Source organism: Hypomesus nipponensis, chromosome 18 (assembly GCF_054491055.1).
Source record: "Hypomesus nipponensis isolate SF chromosome 18, ASM5449105v1, whole genome shotgun sequence".
In the NCBI taxonomy this organism is placed as follows: Eukaryota; Metazoa; Chordata; class Actinopteri; order Osmeriformes; family Osmeridae; genus Hypomesus; species Hypomesus nipponensis.
In genome coordinates, this window is record NC_140378.1 from 12,993,996 (window position 1) to 13,013,553 (window position 19,558).

The following is a 19,558-nucleotide window of genomic DNA, read 5'->3' on the forward strand; positions in this document are numbered from 1 at the left end:
TATAACAAAATATCTCTCACATTCCCCTCTGCCTGTCTTAAGCATAACAATCTTACTGTAGACAGACACACACCCTTACATGCCCACAGGATCTGTCTCCTACACTCCCACAACACTCTACAGACAAGATGATCGCCTCCACTGGCACTATTACCCACAGACAGAATAACACATCCATCCTCTCAGTCTTGCCAGTGTTCTACACAGTCACTCTCACATAAGCACTCCAAATCTCCCACGCACAAATACACTCATCAGTGTTTCTCCCTATATCGCACTGGATCACAATACTACACATATTTGAGTTCTGCACAAGTATTATTTTGTCTGTGGGGAAGGAAACATGCCTATTTGATGATAACCTTCAGAAACTACCCAACCAAAAGCTGTGAAAAGATTATCCCTCTAAAGAAGATACCATGTGATGCATACATATATTAGCCATGTACATGCATGTCCAGTGTATTCATGTCATACTCCAAAAAACAAGTGTAAAGTCCTCCAGAGATTTACAGGTTTCTAAATATTGTGTTTCTGATGCAACCATGAACTCCTGGCTATATGTGGGCAGAGATGCTACAATAACAGCAATTGAATGATAACTGTTTGAAGAATGTGTAAAGAATGGGCCTTTTCAAGGTCTTCAAGGTCTACTCATACACACAAAAGCTTTGACTTTTTATTTTATTTATAGTAAAAATACTTTTGATACATTCTGTACAGCAACATTTTTTAAGTATCTCAACATGAAAGAAAGAGACCAGAGGTGGCAAAATATTGAAATTATATCAAACAATCCAAAAAACCATAAACTACAGCAATCACAAAATGTTTACGATGTTGGCAAGCCATGTTGTGAACACATACTGTAGAAGTTATGGCTTGATGATCATGCTGTCCGTAAACAGATTCTCAAGCCGTCTATTAGTATCCAACAGCAACATGAAAACAAACCACCTCGGCAAACCAACTGCAATCTGCACCAGTTGTGTCCAATGCAGGTTTCAAGTTCTGTCTCTGGCACTCGATAAGACCAAAAAAAACTGAATGTGTGGCGTCAAATGAAGCATAAGAAAGGCTTGCTGTAATTTTCAAAACACCCACCATGCCTCTACAACTCAACGGAAAATAAAGCCTATGTCCCTCTCTATCAGAACAAGGCCCTGAGGTCCACAGAAGCAGTATCAATTAGTCTAATTTATATGCTGTTCATCACTGAACATCAACTAAATAATGGAAGGCAACCTTTAAGACCTTGTCATGTCATGTACCAACAACAGGCCCACTTCAAGTCAGCAGTTTTACACTTTCATTATCGAGTGTCCAGTTTTTAAGAGCACCATATTTCATCCATTCCTATGACTACAGTGAAACACACAGGCAATATTTCTTGATGGCACGTTGTAAGTGACGTTTTGGTCATGGATATTTGTATGGTGACATGTTGGTAGAGTGGAGGTGCCCCGAGGATGTGTCCTGTTTGGCTCCACAAACACTGGGCAAGACGGTTGGCAACGTGTGCATATTTGTGCGTGCTACAGAGAGGGTCTAACACCACATGTCAGGCCATGTCTGGCCATATGTGAGGAGGCAGAGATGAATCTGAGACAGCTCATCCCTCACAAATCCTATCTATTTTAGTTAGACTAAAATGGACAGAAATGAGACCCATAATAATGATTTCAAAAGGTGGAACTCCTGATGAAAATATAAAATAACCTTGAAAAATTAGGCCATAAACAGATTTTTTTTCCTTTGCTTTTTTTTCTTTTTTTTTTTTTAAACCCACAAAGCTCACCATGTCATAGAAAACTATATCATATACTAATCTGGTTTTCCTTCCTCAAGGACTCTGCACATTTCCAGGAAGTCCTCCCTGTGGTCTGTGAGGAGGTCTCCTTTGGCACCTCTTCCTCATCCTGTCCACTCCTCCTCAGGGCCCCTGCTTCAGGGGTTAATGCCTCCAACAGTTTAACTGGCAGTGCTCTCTTCCGTCTGTCTAACCGTGTCACACGTGTCCCCTCAGCGCCGTGCCAGGGGGGCAGCCGTCGCTGTCCCAGCTCCTCTGTCCCAGCTCCTCTGTCCCAGCTCCTCTGTCCCAGCTCCTCTGTCCCAGCTCCTCTGTCCCAGCTCCTCTGTCCCAGCTCCTCTGTCCCAGCTCCTCTGTCCCAGCTCCTCTGTCCCAGCTCCTCTGTCCCAGCTCCTCTGTCCCAGCTCCTCTGGCCCAGCTCCTCTGGCCCAGCTCCTGACAGCAGCTCACTCATTCAGGGATAGGATGATGTCATCCTCAAGGTACGAGTTGTCAGAGCTGTCTGCTGGGGTGACAGACATCAAGCAAACAGAGGTTCAGAGGGTTGAAAAGTACAGGCAGGGAATACTGCAGAAGTCACTGTGTCGGCATAAAAATGCAGAGTCAAAAACTGAATGTCCTCAGAGTGAGAAGGCTCTTCACCCATATCTCCGCTTTTCTCTCAGTTCTGTCAATCTTTCTTTCTCTCTGTCTCTGGAATACACTAGTACAACATAACCTTGTTTTTTTTGTCTTTCGGGTTAGATGTCACCTTTTGTTTCAAATGCCCTGATCAAACATCATCAAAATATAAGACAGACTTCAGCCCTGCCTGTCCTGCATCACATCTCTGAGTCTGTCTAAGACTGCAGACAACGTCGACAAACCAAGACTCACTGTTGTCCGCTGCGAGGTCCACATCTTCCTCGTTATCGTCCGAGTCGTCGTCCTCGTCATCCTCGTCGTCCTCCTCCAGTAGACGAGCCACCTCTTCGTCGTCGGACGGGGAGAAGTCGTCGTTGCCGTCCTCCTCGTCCTCCTCCCCCCCATTGTCGTTCTCCAGCTCTGCGATCAGGGGGTCCGTGTCCAGGTCCTCGTCAGAGTCGTCCTCATCCTCGTCGTCGTCGTCCTCCTGGTCGTCGTCCTCCTGGCGGAAGGAAGAGAGAGAGAGAGAGAGAGGATGCTGTCGAAGGCCTGGCGGAGAGCCATGCGGTTCATGCCGGGGTGAGTGGAGGTGAAGAGCCTGACCTGATCTTCCTCATCCTCTTCCTCCTCCGCCAGTCTCTGGCGGCCCACCTCGTACAGCCTGCACACAGTGTCTGTGTTGACTGAGTCCTGGTTCTGGAGGGGGAGGGGGGAAGGGGGGGGAAGGGTCAGACAGAGAACCAGTCCAATACGATGTCAGTCACCCGGCCCTCCTAGACTCTGTTCACCACTGACAGAACAGACAGTTTTATTGACATGTGTATCAGATACTACAGACGTACCTCAATCACAGCCAGGTAACAGTCTTTCGTGTCTGTGCACAGGTCAAATATATTCCTCTTCACGTCGATGGTGGCTGTGGATACAAACAGGGGGTCGCTCAACACCTCATCCACCTGGGACTGAACACCACACCGCTTTATGGTCTGCTAAGGCTCACACTAGGGCTGTGTGAGGCTGGCCTCACCGATGGGTTTGTAGTCTGTGGCGTTGAAGGTCCTGAAAGAGGAGCCAAAGGGAGTCTTCATCTGCATCTCCATCATGTCATCCTCATCGTCGGCCTGTAACATGGCTGTAACACACACACACGTGTTAACAGGCTGCAAAGAGCTCCTCCACTGGTCACAGTAGGGATGAAGAGACTGATGGCCAGATAGATACATGGTACCAGTTGCATGCAGAGCGCCCAGACCCAGACATGAGCAGGCACAGTGACTGAAGCTGCTCATGTGGACCTGGTCCCACACATGGCTCTGACGGGGAGCTCGTGTGAACCAGCTGGTCCCACCAAGCGCCAGCCCAGTGCTGAGCCTCCTGCCCATATGGTTCAGGAGGACATGGTGGCATGAAACGCACACCTCTACAGGCCCTGTTCACACCTCTCCCTGCCCACACGGCCCCACACAAGACAACACACACACACACACAAGCTGCCAAAAGTTCTTACACACACACACTTGTCACACAGAAGCCCGAACATGTGACAGCTTCCAAATCTGTGTGATCTCCCAGGAGGGATGAGGCCTACCTCCATAGATCACAGTGCCGTTGTTGTTGAAGACGATCCTGCACTGGTCCAGCGCTGGGACAGTGTGTAGGAGGTGGAAGGTCCGCAAGTCCCACTGACATGACTGTTAAGGACTACATCACTCTTAGCTTTCAGATGGCTGTAAACCAAAGCTGATATCATGAATACACAACACATACATTTATAACCCTGGGGCAAAACAAGCTTTTAAGTGAAGTAAAAACAACAAATCTTTACCCCCCCCCCCCCCCCCCCATACTAATGTGACATGGTGAGAGATACAATCTCCGTGTTGACGATGACCTCCAGGCCGTTGGGGTGAAACACCCCGCTGATGTTCATGTTGAACTTGTCAAACTTGTGGATGGCCTGGGCTGAGCGCACGTCCCACAGCACGCCGTCGTTCAGCACCAGGTCGTCTGTGGGGTTGAAGGTGGCGCAGTTCCTCTTGTAGTTGTTGGCCAGGTCAGGGTTGTTCAGGGTCAGGGTCTTCAGGCCTGTCTGGATGTCGTAGATCTAGGAAGGCGATAGGAAGATTTCGATCACTAACCTGATCAATAGAAGAGATGTGGGGTGTTTTCATATCTGTGGTTCTGTGACGAGCGGGGGTACTTACGTGGGCGATGTGTTCCTTTGTGCCGATGACTCTGTCCTGCGAAAGTTTACTAAACTCCACATAATGGTCATCTAGGAAGGAATGCCTAGAGGCAAAAAGCATGTTTTAATACATTTTCTGACGGCCCTTTCAAATCTTTAGGGCTGGTGGAGTTAGAAAACAACACTAGCTGGGTTGAACACATTTATGATTAATGATTTGGCATTAGTGTTTGCTAGCATGGAGTATGGACGAGTCAACTCCACAGAACACTGCTAATTGAAAACCCTTCTCTTCCATCCGATGAAAGTAAAGCAAAAAAAAAAATCAAACATGTTGCGAGGACAGCAGAATGCTGCTCTGACTCAGTCCCCAGTCCCTCTGGAGTTTGGTTAAACTGGGTGGGAATGAGCCACTGCCTGTGTTCCATCTAGTGAAGATTTCAGCCCCGGGGCAGTTAAGAGTGCATAATTAAACAGCATGTCCGCTCCCAGCTCCCTATTGCATGGAGCAGATGTAGCACTGGGAAGAGGAACCACACAAAAGGCAAGAACAGTCCCTATACAAAGCAGTCTACTCTGTGAAAATCAGATCATTTGGGGCAGGGAAGTTTTGAACAACCCTCACTGCTCACAAGCACAGTTTGAGTCAGCCTGGCAGCTTGGTGATTTTCCTATAGGAGAACGAGGGGACATAGCCTCCAGCTCTGTGTCTATATAAAGGGGTCAGAGCTGTGCTCCTGGGTGTCAGAGCTGTGCTCCTGGGGGTCAGAGCTGTGCTCCTGGGGGTCAGAGCTGTGCTCCTGGGTGTCAGAGCTGTGCTCTTGGGGGTCAGAGCTGTCACTTACTTCATGATGAACACTGACTTCATGCCCCACAGCGCAGACAGAGGGAAACTCCACGACGCCGACGTCAGCAGCAGAGAGCCGTCCTAATGAGGAGACCAGATCAACAAGAGATCAACCAATCAATAACGGCGCGCACCGACCGCAGTAATAAGAGGGTGTGCCATGGAGGTGGCCCCGAGGCGCCGGGTATCGATCCCACTGACCCGGGACGGCTCCAGGTGAGTGATGGCCGAGCTGTGGCAGCTATAGCTGGCCTCCTCCTGCCCCGTGAACACGTTGTAGAGCTTGAGCTGGCCCGTGCACGTGCCCAGCATGAGGAAGCGCTCGCGGGCTGAGAAGGCACAACACATGAAGCCACTCTCGTCCTCATCCGCCTCCCTGAACACCGAGATGGGCCGGAACCTGGGGAGAGAGAGGGGAGGAGAGATAGGGGGGTGTGTGGGGGGACCCGTCACCAAAGTGGAAACTAGGACGATTTCTTCATCCCTTATGATAGGGAACAAGAAATAAGCGCACTGCCTGCAAGGAGACAACCTAGATCCACCGTGCCCGCAAAAGACGTTCCAGACGTGCGCGGTTCGTCGCCTCACCTGCTGAAGATGAGGTGTCTGTCGAAGCAGCCCCCGTCCACCCCTCCGTATTTGGGGTAGACGACCCGGCGCGTGTTCCGGGACGTGAAGTTGGTGGGCGCCTGACGCCGCTGCTTGGGCTCGGGGCACTGGTGGGGGGTGAAGAGGGAGAAGGGGGGGCAGGTGGTCACCGGGTTCTTGCAGCGCGCGTGCTGCTCCCTCAGGTACTCGGTGATGATGCTGTCCAGGGCGGGGGGGGAGGGCAGGTGTCGGTCCAGCTGCTTCTTCATGGCGGGGCTCTGGCTGAAGGCCCCGTGGTCAGACTTCTGTCTCAGGACCCGAGGCTTCTTGCAGCTCACCACGCCGCACGGCGACGGGCGCTCCCGCGTGAACACGATGCGGCCGATGAGCGGCGAGCCGTTGCTCTGGTGAGGGCCGGACGTGGAGGGACACAAGGGAGGAGCGACGAGGGCTTGTGATGTGGATGGGCGGGGCTGGGGGTGGACCGACAGTAGGCTTGACGAATGGGAGGCGAGACTCGCTAGGCGCGCCGCCACCCCATTGGCCAGCCGTGGGGTGCGGGGAAGGGTGGTGGCGGGGGAGGCAGGAGGAGGAGGGACAGAGACGGGGGGGAAGGTGCTGGAGGAAGGGTGGGACAGAAGAGCCATGGGGAGGTCTGCCTCTTTGGTTAGGATGGTCGCCGTGTCGTTCAGGCCTTTGGCCACTAGGTGGTTCCTGATCAAAAGGAGCAGCTCCTTCTCCGGGAAGGATATCCTCGACTGGGCTACCACGTTGGCCCTCTGCAGCCAGGCCAGAGACACGTCCGTGCCGATCAGCAGGGGCTTCCCAGACACCCGCTCGATGAGCTCGGCGGCAAACTTGCAGAACTTGACGTGCTCGCTGCGTTTGTCCTGCAGCACGGGCTCCTTCATCAGCTGCTGGATGTGTCCGCTGCTGAACAGGGGCAGCTTGCTGATGATCTGCCTGACGGAGCTGGAGCGAGACAGGCCCACCAGGGCCTTGCAGGCCAGGGCCCGGATCTGGTCTGCGTCTGTGATCGGCATCTTCACCGTCAGCAGGGACAGCAGCACCTGCGTGGCAGCACAAATGAGGACATCAGTGGATTTGACGAATCTCAGTCAAAATCGAAACCAGCAACTGGTCCGTTGAGCAGTGTGTGCCTCACACAGCGTGTGTGTGTCCCTACCTTGATGCCGTTGTTGGACTGGACCACGTTCCACATCTTGGTGAGCACGCTCTCGCTGGTCTTGGTCTGCTGGGGCAGTCGGCGGCGAGGCGTGCCCGAGATGAACTTGCCGATGCTGGACATGCGCTTGTCAGGGGCGCACACGCAGTTGGTGACCACCTGCAAGGCCGACTTCTGGATCTCAGCGTCGTTGACGAACACCTCCCCCTCAGCCACCAGCAGCACTATGCTCATCCCTGAGGGGAGACCAGACAAGACCTTTAGTGCTCCTCCACTGGCGACACCAAGGCCCTGTGCTGTGTCTGTGGAGGGCCCCCTGTGGACGGCCCCCTGTGAGACCCAGCGGACGTACCCACGATGGAGGTAGTGGCGCCCCCCTCGTCAGACAGCACCGACACAGACTCAGCCATCAGCAGCTGGGTCTTAGGCACCACAGTCAGGATGCTCAGGATGTCCAGGGCGTAGCGCACTGTATCACTCCTGTGGACAAAACAAAATCCATCCGAAATACTGTGATGCAAGGTATCAGTCCAACCGAGGAAATCCATCAAAGATATCCCACAATGTATTAATCCTAGAGACACACATAAAGGAGTTAATCAGAGAGAGAGAGAGGCCATGTTCCTACCTGCCGTAGTAGGTCCTCCAGTCACAGGCGATGGAGATGAGTTGCAGCAGGAGCTGCACACAGGACAGCTTGTGGAAGACCTCTGCTGGCTCCCAATACAGCCGCACTGGGCCGTACTCAATCAGGAACTCCATCATCTCCACCACCTGCTCGTGGGTGTAGCTGCACGCCTGGGGGGAAATGGCAAACGGGCTGATCAGTGCTGACCTGACACAGTCTACAGTGAGGTCAAACGCTACATTATTAAGAAGACTCAACTAAATGTGGGGGAAAAGCAATCCCATAAGCTGGCCGCTTCCCTCCACCTACCTTGTAGTAGGGCTGGGAGTGGATGGGAGCGCCCCCTTCAGTCCGCTGCAGGGACTGCTTGACCTGCTCCACTTTGATAGCCAGGTGGGCTTCGAAGTACCTCCGCAGGGCCATGCAGGTGTGTTTGGCAGTCTGCCTGCTGGAGAAGATGGCATCATCGCTCAGCAGAGCCCCCTGGTCCTCAGGGTTCAGGATCTCTAACGTGCTGATCTGGAAACAGGTAACGGTACTGGTTGAACACACAGACAAAACAACACAACTACACACACAAACACACCCAGAGAGTTCATACCAGGTTGACGAGGCGGCGGAGGCCGTCCTGCCTGTCGAAGAGCTCCAGCACGGCTCGGAAGGAGAAGGAGATGGAGAAGAACATGGTGGCGTGGCAGCAGCCTGACGCATGAGAACACTCCAGCAGCCACAGCGTGTAGCCCACCACATCAGACAGCACCGAATGGGGAAGCATGCACACCTGGGGCGCAGACACAAACACAGGAGATGGAGACACACAACATACAATTGTTTATATTAGAAATATATTATATTAAGCTTTAATGTATAAATGATGTGTATATAATTGATGTGTGTAGTATTGTACCCGCTCCATAGCATCCTGGTTGTAGGCCAGGTAGTAGAGACAGAGAGACACCCCCGTGGCAGCCATGGATGGTCTGGGGATCTCCAGCAGCTTCTGAACCCCCCCATGAGCGACAAACTCTGCTGCAAACTTCTTGTGCAGGAGCAGAGAGGCCAGGTACTGGACGGAGAGAGGGATTGCAAAAAGTATCCAATTCAAATCCTTTCACAGGACGAAACTCGCTATGAATGATTCAATCCGGAGGGTTTCGGAGGCCGTCAAGGCGAGTGGCAGGAAGGGTTACCTTGAGAGCCTCGAAGGTGAGCTGTACGTCATTGGTCTGCTTTAGGTCCATGTAGTGCATGAGCAGCTCTCGAGCCCCCATCTGCATGAACACAGCCAGGAGCTATACGGGGAAAAGGGTGGGGGTGTCAATAAAAGTAGACACAATAAAACTGTAAATGTTCACCTAGTTAGCAACTGTCCAGCTGATAAGTTCTAAAGCTTTAGTTTGTTTAGAGCGTGTCTGTGGTCCTCATGCTCACAAGTCACATTTATGACTTGTTTTTTCATGTTAAATATCCATGTTACAACACTACAAGTACACTGACATGTAGTGGTACGGTTTAACTCATGAGAGCACGACAGTCTCAAGACTTATTTTAACCATTGAATTTTAAATGCACTCATAAGGAATTCAAAATGACTTTTGAAAGCATAGCCAGCCAACTGAGGGTGGCACTACCACCTTAGGACCAACCTACAAACATGTGCACATTGACTGCTCACCTCCTGGTACTCCCCCAGGGGAGTCAGGTACTGCAGGATGAGCCTCTGCTCTATCTCTGGGGTCAGAGGGTAAAGGTGATAGTTATTCCCAATCACCCAGGGACTCATTTCAGACCAGCTGCTATTGGACAGCTCGTTAAAGTTTCTCTCGGGCTCAGGCAGTGAGAAGTTCAGCTTCTGTTTGGCCTTGCGCCCGTTCTCCCTCTCTGCCCTCCTCTTCAGGTGACTGCTCCCCTCTGCCCTTCCGTCAGAGACGTCACAGTGCATCAGTGAGTTAGGAGCAGAGACGGGCTTCATCATGGTTTTGACTGTGGAGTTGGCACGGCTGCTGGTCTTGTGAAGAGACGCCAGGTGGAAAGACAGGTCATTCCCAGGCTCACGGAGGGTGAACACATTTTCCGATCTGACCTCGTCTGGTCCCTTCTCGTCTCTTTCGGGCCCGTTCCTGCCCAGGGTGAAGGGGCTGTCCTCAAAACCACCGTCGACGGTCTCCTCGTCCAGAGGAAGCAAAGGCTCTCCCAAGGCCTTCCGGGGGCTGGGCCTCTTGAACTCCCTTCTGTTCACAGTATCCTTGTCCTGAAGCTCACGTAGCCGCTGCAGCATCAGAGGCACCTGGAGAGACAGAAAGACAGAGGTTAGTTTCTGACCCAAAATGTTTATAGACAACTCTTGAGTCAACGCAGCAAATTCTGTTACTTTGTTTACCTTTCAAAGACACAGGAGGCATGAGGGTAAATGAGAAGCATTTCTACACTGACCAGAACAGAGTTCTCCTCCCTGTAGTTGGCAGCAATGTCCTGGTTCTCCATGGCTCCTGCTAAAAGGCCTGTGGCATAGATCCTTAGGGGCTGTTCAGCCTCCTGGGCCCACTTAAACAGCCTCTCAACGATGCCCTCCTGTCACACAGAGGCACACACATCCTTTTAGGATTCTGGTCAACATCGAGACACTTCCACTGTCACCTGCGCACCGTTTCTTTGCATACCTTTTCCTGAAAAACCACAGCTGTCTCAAGGCCGGGCATGATGTTCTGCAGCAGGCGGCAGGCGGACGTGTTGAGAGAGAACTCTCTGCTTGTCATCACATAGCTGTTCACCAGCTAGGGAGGCAGAGGAAACCAGCAACTCAGATCAACTGTGTGCATCACACTGTGCAACAGGGTTTATGTCCCCAACATGTTGACATCTATTTGAAATGTATACACAATTCATTAAGCCAGCAATAACTTCTCACTGCATTCATGAAATCATCATTCTTGAAAAGGATCTTGAGAAGGTGTCCCAAAACACACTCTGGATCAGCTCTCCCTGAAAAGAAGATGGGGATGTTAAGACACTTAGTTAGCAACAATGTCAATAATGCTGTTAGAAAAACTCTCCTGCCATACCAGGATGCCTGTCATCAAAGGGATCCGGATCAGCTTTATGGTATTCCTCCGTTTCCCTTTCCACCAACTCTGAGATTCTGAAAATAAAACGCAACATTAAGCTATGTATTGCACTGCTTTATACAACTCGTTCATTGGTATAACTAGAATTGTATCAACACAGGGTGGGTTGTAAAACAGGTGTACAGTGCATTTTCTGCAAACCTACTCCCGTCCTTATATTTATTCAAAATCACTTTGTAACTAAACTCACTTGGTGAGGATATTGACCAGGTCTTGTGTGCTGCCCTGTTGCTCCCTCTCCCACTGTTCCAGCAAAGCAGTCAGCTCTGCCTTGGAATCCACACTGGCAGATGCTGACGCCATGGCGCGGCCTACAAAAAGATACTATAAGATAACAGAAAATATATTTCACCATCTCGACCAAAGAACATAGTTCGAAATCCCTTGCGTATGTAAAGCAGATATGTCCGCTAATACCATTACTTCCTCTACACACAGCTGCAGTGCACCATAGGGACTTCAACTGTCAACAGGTGATGTAGTCATATGCATTGCTCAGTCAAAAACCCGCGATGCAGCTTCTCGTGTCCTGCAAGTCTGTGCAGCATACGTTTCCGTTTCATATAGATCCACGTTGGACTGTTGTTTACCATTAAGTAATTTAGTACGGAACATGCCCTGTGGCATTGCATGCTCACCAGCTAGCTTCATTACTGTGGCCAGGTATAAGCGAAGGCAGATATCGGATAGTGACTGGTGTCAATGTGTCAGTAAGATCGCTACGTTCAGTGTTCCGTAGCTAGATTAGCAGATATCACATATCGCTGCACTACACTGCAAACACAAGCCATAATGACTAAATTGAGGTTATGGTTTTAGAGTGACAAACTATACAACTAGCTAAAGTTGACGAATCAATTAAATTGGATCAATGACGGCGCTAGCTTTGTTGAATAGCTAGCTAACGTTAGCCTTCTAGGGCTGACAGGCTAGCTATTAGTGTAGCGCAACTAGCCTAGCAACTTTACCTTCTTCTTCTGTTCAGTTTTCCTAAGCTTTTTCCGTGTTTATTTCCTTGCACAAAATATAACTGTCTAAACCCTGCAAAAAGTGAAGCTAACTATATGTGTATTGTTGAAAACAATACAAACTCAAAGGCTTTACAGCCTCCTCGTTGTCACTACTTTTAGCACAGTCTTGTTCACGGTTTATTATCGTTTATGGCGAACACGTTCCTCGCGTCATAAATTCAGCGACCAATGTCGACGTCTGATGACGTTTGCTGGGGGGGGGGAATCACGCGTTTTCCTGCGGTGCGCTTTCATTGACAATGCTATTTATTATCATAGATTTGCAAAAATAATAACTTTTTAGACAATAAGATATATTACTGGTATTTTGTAAAAATTTCAGTATCCACTTTTGTTATAATCTTGTGCTTTGTTTACGTTATGAACACTGTGAAAATGAGTCATTTTATGTAGCAAAGGTTCGCCACTGAACTCCGGTGCAGTTACACAACAGTTACACAATTCAGAAAACATTATGTTCAAAAAGTTCAAAAACAAATAATATTTCAAAGGAATCTCAAACATATGGTACACTTTAATTTAGTTCACCATCACATGAATAACAATTAGAAAAGCACTTTTGCAGTATAGACACAAACATTTTGCATATTGAGATTTACAATCAATTCAGAATAATCATTCTAAATAGCCTTAAGCTTAAAGCACAAAGAAAGTTATAGCAATTTGTATTTTAAAATGTAAACAATTGTAAGTGAATAACAATAACATTCATACATTAGACATGTTAAGTACAAAGAGAATCAAGCTATAATTAAATTAAGATCAAAAGACGTTATATATGCTAAATGCAGTTCTCTATAGATCCTTCCCTTGTATTGGTAAACCATTTGTAACTGTGCAGCAGCAGGTAGTGGTAATTATTAGACACAGATTTATTAATAAATCACTGGCAATCTCTGTTGGTGTGTTACAAACCACACATGTAAACTGATGTGTGGTTGTGTATCCCTACTTCCTGCTGATATACCTAAATCCTGTTCTTTGTATACCATTTTCTTCTGTTTCAAAGAGGCTTGTTACATTACAGTGCAGCAACAGGTAGCTGGATAGTTATCAGCATTAACTTTCAACTCATTCCCATAAACAACATACATGTGAGAGTTTCCCTTCCAGTTGTAGGTCACCTTCGTGATAGGAATCAACTCAATGATCTGGCGCTATGGGAGAGGACAGAGATCGGGGAGACAGTTGTATTTCTGTTCAATCAGAAGCTAAATTCATACACAAAGATATATTATTACATACAAATCAAGATCATAAAAAATAAATCACCTGTTGTAAAATCCGTGATGTCTGGGAGTATCTGACCTGATGATCCTTGACTAGGCGCGCTGCAGCATTTACCACTCCATGGTCTGGGAATCCCATTACTGGGTACACCTGCAGAACACAGTAGGAATCTTACTGTTATTATAAGAAATTATGGCAACAATTTGTACAAACAATATGTTTGTGCAAGTGACCCCGATACAATGGCGTACGGAGTGATAAGGTAAATATTCTACATTGATTTAGTGTCAGAGGTAATCTTCAAACATTTATCTATTCCTGCTCCATATCAAGCAGATACAGTACACATTTTTCTTACCATATACTGAGTGTCCCTGAATAGTTCCTTTCCAGACACACCGGTCAGGTTGGCCACATGCAATCCACTTGACTGCTCCACCACATAGTCTTCAGTGTTATTGGTCCTGGAACAATCACAAACACAAACTTGAATACAAAGGTCTACTACATCCAGACAAATTCCTTTTTGCCTTCTTACCATTTCACATTTAGGTTGATGAACACCAAAAGCTGTCTTCGGCCATGACAGATTTTACAGTCCTTTGACCCTTTCCCATGACAAAAGTTACAACTGTAATGACAAAAAACAAATACAAAAAAAGGCCAACAATACAGAACATTTATTATGAAACTTGATCACACTATTCTGTCTCTGAAAGCACTTAAATGCTTTGGTTGTCACTCATACTTACTTCTCCCTTCCCCTCCCACTGCAATGGTGGCATCTGTCCTCTCCGTGGCGCTGGCCAGAGCCATTGCACACCCAGCAGACTTTCTAAACGTGGTAAGAAAAGAACAGTGTAGGTATCATAGCATCCAGTCCTAGATTTTAAATATTTAAATACTTTCCGCAGTTACTTTGATCCATGTTTAAAAAGTGAAATATTGCAGTTGTCACTCACACTTCCAGCACCTGCACAATCTGTGCATGGAGTTCTTCCCATTCCAACGCAGGCATGACAGTTCTGTTGATTGAATGATATGTAATCAAGTAAGCACAACACACCACACAAATAATTGTGTATCTCACATAATGATTGCAAATGTCAAAATAAGTCAAGCCAATTATATTGACAAATACCTTCACAGATGAGGTGTAAGGAACCTTGATCACCTGCTTCTCATCACAAAAGAAACTGGGGGTTTTCGCAGGAATTTCCCAAGGCCCAGGGGGGGGTTGGGAGTAAGCATCAATTGGTTGTCCTAAAATGTATATTTTCAAATGTCCCTTAGATAGCAAGTTCATTTTTAATACAAAATGCATCAATCTTCATCAATCAAATTGGTTTCACAGTTCCGTAGAATACTTGGATTATAGAGTTAAACCAACACCCAGTTGTATATTACAGTACCATTGTATGGCTGATGACTCCACTCTGTTGATCTAGACTCAGTATAAGTTTCCAGGCGATACTTATAAAAGAAAAGAAAAAAGGCTGAAACAAACTTTAGCCAAGGATATCAGTAATGCCCTAGACCTGACAAATGGTTTCATATCTGAAACTCTGGTGCCATCTAGTGTATTTATTTAAACTATCGTCTTGTAGAATGGCTCAGGCTACATAAACCATTATCTAGTTGAGGTTGAATTAGATAATGCCCATGTTGCAGTATTGTTGTAAGACATGTATGCGAGAGACTAAAATTGATGTGTCCATGATATTGTCAGTGAAAACAACCATTCTGTTTGCTGGGACCACTTATGACTTAGAGTTAATACACAGTCCTCCTACCCTATATGTGTTGAATGCCTCCATGTTGGTGATCACACCCTCCTTGACTGGTGCTGAATTGTAGCAGCACTTACTGGATACAAACATGGTAAGAGCTTCCCTGGCTTGGTCTTCAGTGATAGAAGGAATACTTTGAAGAACATAACATAATTGTTCAAAATAAGCACTAAAATATCATTAGTCAATTATATACAGTAGATGAATCAAATTAAAAAGAAACAGTGATCAGAAACAAATGATTCAGTGATCAGATGAATACATAACCATGTATTCTAAATGGCTAGATGTCACCAAAGCAATTAGAAAACACAAGTTTGGCTCTTACTTCCAGTGTGGCTGAGAGGGTCCGGGCTCAGGCTGAGGAACTGGACAGGAGGGCATTGGGGGAGGCAGGAACCCACCTTAAGTAAACATGCAGGGAAACACATTCATGCTTGAGGGTGTCATGAAGAGGGGATAAAGGTGATCATCCCTTATGACTACCAGTCATTTAGTTAAAGTGTAGCCTTGTATCATAATGTGTGTGCCAACAATGGCCATTCGGCTGCATTCTGTACCTCCACCCCCGGACACTGTTCCTTCATAACCAGGCACACTGTCAAACATACTGGCTGGGGGAGCACTGGGGCTTGGCATGGTAGGTGGAGCAAATAATGCTGAAAGAACCAGACAAACCAGTTACGGATTGGAAACACTGTCAGGAATACAGACAAAAATGTGATTAACATGCTTTTAAATACATTTCCTTTTCTGTACAGTTGACCATATATCAATGAAGAAAATGTTAACCATATATCTTGCCCTATAAGAACCTCATGTAAATGTAACTTTTGAGTGACTCACATTGTCCATCCATATGATGTGATTGTTGGTAGCAAAACCACTTGAACTGATAATGTGTAAGTAAACCAGCAAATTAACAACCCTGAGACTATCATTAAATATGCGTAAGTCACATCCAGCCTACAAAAGTCTGAAAATGTGCAAAAAAAGTTAAAGAAAGGGTTTTAACTGCATACACGATCCTACTTGTGTTAACCTTTACTCTTCTTTCGAACCTTTTAAGGAGAGTTCTGCTATATAACGCGTCACACCCGGAAACGTAGTTTACGGAATGTGCATTTTGTTGTATCCTCGGATGACATCTCAGTAATGTGTGAAGTGTTTGTTTTGCAAGAAAACGCGAAATTAACGAAAAATCGGTCCAGTTATACATGAAATTAGATAGGTTAGTTTACCTGGTGCCCCATCCGTTGCTGGTAAGTATCCAGGATTAGGCACACTGATTCCGCAAGCCCCATAACCACTGTAAAGAAAATGTTGTAGTCCCGATCTTACAACCCAAAACTTAACGGAACTGTAAACGAAAAAGATGAACCAAACAAACCGAGGTACCAAACAACCTGAATAAACAATAGGCTACCTCCGTTATAATAGATCACTCACCTTACAGATGCTGTACCCGCCATATTCCCCTATAGATTTATCCAAAAGGTAAGATATAAAACGCGCTACGATCATGTGATTTTGTATTTAGTACAGTAGCCTAAGCAATTTCATAGCGTTTGGTCAACAGCTTCAAATCTCAACAGGTTGATACCAAATGCTTTCTATTTCAGACGTAGGCTCTCTTCGTTAGTTCGTATAACAAAAGGTAAAAATAATTCTCAGTTTATCAACACGTTAAAGACTTAATTTAGTATGCTGCTCAAAGTTAAGGTTCGTCGCAACATTTCCGCTTTACAGAGGCTCTCTGCGCATGATATGGGAGGGGGTTAAAATGCAATTAAATAATTAAAGAGGTAAGCAAACCAAACCGATTTATATAAAAGGAGTATAGTTAGAACTATACCCATTTTGTTTTAACCATAAACCCGTGTCAAATGATATAACGTATCATCGTATTTCAAAGGTTTTCAATTGTAGGCCTATAGGCTATCCCATGCTACTTCTAGATTCGTTTTTGACAGGATGAAATATTAACTGAGTATGGGAGCTGGGATGAAGACAAGTACAGTAAGATTTTTTTCATTCTGAGGTTTCCACGAGCAAGGAACGTTGTTGCACTGATATCGTCGCGTTCACTCACTAGGCTTATATATTATTATTTTTTAATAGTGTTTTTTGCCCTCGTCACTTTACATCTATCACAGTACTTTCTATTCATTTAGAATGCACCACTTGTCAGATATAGAATATTTCAAGACGAATTCACACACGAAGAATTTGTTTCTTGTAGTTCTCTAGCGCCCTACCCATAGTCCTTTGCAACAATCCGGAAGCCCTTTTCTTCCTTTTCCGCTGAAGCTGAGTCTCTTTTCAGTTCACACCGGCGGGTGAGTGATTTAAATCTATGTCCATCTACCTTTTTAGAATGTTTTTCAAAACAAGTAACATATGAGAGTCATGTTTTGTGCTAGATATGTGTTTGAATTGGGCATTTCTATCGGTTGTTCTTGGGGCAAACCCCTCTGTTTTGATCGACTCCATGAGTGCCATGTTAAGCATCTCAGCCATTGCCTGAAAAGCGTACTCGTCTAGCTATAACCACCACACACAGACTGCTCACTAACGAAATTGCTCTCAAGTCAGAAGGACCTTGAAATGTGACATGAAATCACATCTGACAACACGTAGTTGGCTTCCTGATATTACATGAACCTCAAATCTACTGTCACCGTCGATAGCCTAGCAACATAGTCAAGTTAGCTCAATCAATAGCTTAGCTTGTTAGTACCGTAGCTAACGTTAGCTAGCATTATGCAGGAGATGGCCTGCAAAAGAAGGTGGGCTACTATCGCCGTTCTAGTGAAATAACTTGTGTCGTGATGTACTCCTGTAAGTCTGATTGCATGTTAGGAAGGATGCAATTAATGCCACTAGAGGAAAATGTGCAACTATTTGGCAAGATCATGACATGTTTGAAGTCTTGAGTAGTAGAGGTTGACTGCTTGTCCTGAGGCCAATATTTTTCTTCCAATTACATCTTTCAGTCACCATGGCAGCCCTCAGACCTCTCACCAAGCCCAAGATTGTTAAAAAGAGGACGAAGAAGTTCATTCGCCATCAGTCTGACCGATATGTCAAGATTGCTGTAAGTTTTCTTCTCAAACTTAAGTTCTAGTTGCGCTAGACCTTTTTAACTTTGTTTAAGTTTTTTTTCATACAGTCCCAGACAATGGCAAACTAGGACATATGAAACGTATCAGATTTGAGGAAAAATAAATCTACAACCTTAAACATGTTCTTTTCCCTCCAGAAAAGCTGGCGTAAACCCAGAGGTATTGACAATAGGGTCCGCAGGCGGTTCAAGGGTCAGATGCTGATGCCCAACATCGGTTATGGCAGCAACAAGAAGACCAAGCACATGCTTCCCTCTGGCTTCAGGAAGTTCCTGGTGCACAACATTAAGGAACTTGAGGTCCTCATGATGAGCAACAAGTATGTTCTTGTTTATTCCTTTCTGGTAAACCTGTTCATCAGATAAGAACCAAAAAGCATTGAGTATAGTAAGCAGCTAACCTGTAAAAGTGCTGTTTGATGGTCTAAACCAATGTCAGTGTTTCCCACAGATTACAAAGTAATTTGCGGGGGGGGGAGCCTCAACTTCCCTAGACTAAGCTACTGTACTAATGCTGAAGGCTGGCTGTTAGTCTTACTAGAACGGCGTATCTATACGTTGTTGCTAACGTGTGCTGACGTTGTGACTGTGTGTGTATGTGAGAAAGACGGGTGAGTGACAGAGAGACGGAGGGAGAGCAGAGAAAAGAAATGCAGCTGAACAAATACACTGCTTGTTTTAAATGGTGTAAAAAAATAAAATAACAAATGCAATATGTGGCGGCCGGTGTTGATTCTGTGGCGCACCGCCACAAATTAGTCTATGCCTGGGGAAACACTGAATGTCGAATTCTGTAATCTTTATGGAGAGGAGGATTACAAAATATAGAGGATCTATGTGCTACTGTCTCTGCAAGATGTGATTTAGTAGAACAGATTCATTGTGAGGAATGACTAAGGCCAAAGTAAAGCTTTTCCATCATTAGAGTAGTTTATGCTCTGTTTACAGGTCAGACCATAGGATTATATTGTCCTTGTTCAATCCACAGTTGGAAGCTTAAGAGTGCTTCATGTCCCTCTTGTTTCCTTTGAACTGAAACTAGACAATGCGGCTTTTTTGTTTACCTAAGTTTCTTTTGTGCTGGCATTCATAAATGACATAGGCGCTTCCTCCTCAACCCAATATTCCTGCTGTGTCCAGCACTCAATCTTTTAAATGCTTTTGTTTTATTATACCTGCATCATGTCAATCCTTCACAATGTTCCTGTCTCTGCCTAGAACCCATTGTGCAGAGATCGCCCACAACGTCTCCTCAAAGAACAGGAAGCTGATTGTGGAGAGGGCAGCCCAGCTTGCTATCAAGATCACCAACCCCAACGCCAGGCTCCGCAGCGAGGAGAACGAGTGATCTAGCCATTATATTGTCAATAAAACAACTTAAAAATTTGAA

General features: G+C 46.4%; 3 protein-coding genes across 6 annotated transcripts; 1 reads left to right on the top strand and 2 right to left on the bottom strand.

The window, feature by feature from the left end:
• Positions 1–666: 666 nt before the first annotated feature.
• dcaf1 (ddb1 and cul4 associated factor 1) lies at positions 667–12,170 on the bottom strand. Of its 3 annotated transcripts, none has more exons than XM_084680570.1 (25): positions 11,962–12,170; positions 11,184–11,304; positions 10,931–11,007; positions 10,777–10,850; positions 10,529–10,642; positions 10,302–10,439; positions 9,544–10,155; positions 9,059–9,160; positions 8,776–8,934; positions 8,470–8,649; positions 8,178–8,387; positions 7,869–8,038; positions 7,593–7,720; positions 7,241–7,476; positions 6,055–7,124; positions 5,668–5,866; positions 5,465–5,547; positions 4,639–4,723; positions 4,305–4,538; positions 4,023–4,116; positions 3,462–3,566; positions 3,277–3,350; positions 3,038–3,130; positions 2,687–2,936; positions 667–2,315 (listed from the first exon to the last, which is right to left on the bottom strand). In XM_084680570.1, the coding sequence occupies exons 2-25, from the start codon at positions 11,294–11,296 to the stop codon at positions 2,257–2,259; spliced, it is 4,659 nt and encodes a 1,552-aa protein (XP_084536696.1). In that variant the 5' UTR covers positions 11,297–11,304; positions 11,962–12,170; the 3' UTR covers positions 667–2,256. The 3 variants fall into 3 exon arrangements, with proteins under 3 accessions (XP_084536696.1, XP_084536697.1, XP_084536695.1); XM_084680571.1 differs by having other exon boundaries at positions 667–2,312; positions 11,184–11,317; XM_084680569.1 differs by having other exon boundaries at positions 11,184–11,317.
• Positions 12,171–12,507: 337 nt separating this feature from the next.
• ssuh2rs1 (ssu-2 homolog, related sequence 1) lies at positions 12,508–16,795 on the bottom strand. 2 transcript variants are annotated; one of them, XM_084679885.1, is made up of 13 exons: positions 16,494–16,795; positions 16,286–16,353; positions 15,605–15,703; positions 15,373–15,448; positions 15,122–15,177; positions 14,667–14,727; positions 14,396–14,517; positions 14,217–14,279; positions 14,007–14,089; positions 13,793–13,885; positions 13,613–13,718; positions 13,297–13,404; positions 12,508–13,181 (listed from the first exon to the last, which is right to left on the bottom strand). In XM_084679885.1, the coding sequence occupies exons 2-13, from the start codon at positions 16,346–16,348 to the stop codon at positions 13,041–13,043; spliced, it is 1,071 nt and encodes a 356-aa protein (XP_084536011.1). In that variant the 5' UTR covers positions 16,349–16,353; positions 16,494–16,795; the 3' UTR covers positions 12,508–13,040. The 2 variants fall into 2 exon arrangements, with proteins under 2 accessions (XP_084536011.1, XP_084536010.1); XM_084679884.1 differs by having other exon boundaries at positions 15,048–15,177.
• A 491-nt stretch (positions 16,796–17,286) lies between these two features.
• Positions 17,287–19,558, top strand: rpl32 (ribosomal protein L32). Its single transcript, XM_084679886.1, has 4 exons — positions 17,287–17,383; positions 18,041–18,141; positions 18,307–18,488; positions 19,387–19,558. Exons 2-4 carry the CDS (start codon positions 18,046–18,048, stop codon positions 19,514–19,516), a joined length of 408 nt encoding a protein of 135 aa, XP_084536012.1. The 5' UTR covers positions 17,287–17,383; positions 18,041–18,045; the 3' UTR covers positions 19,517–19,558.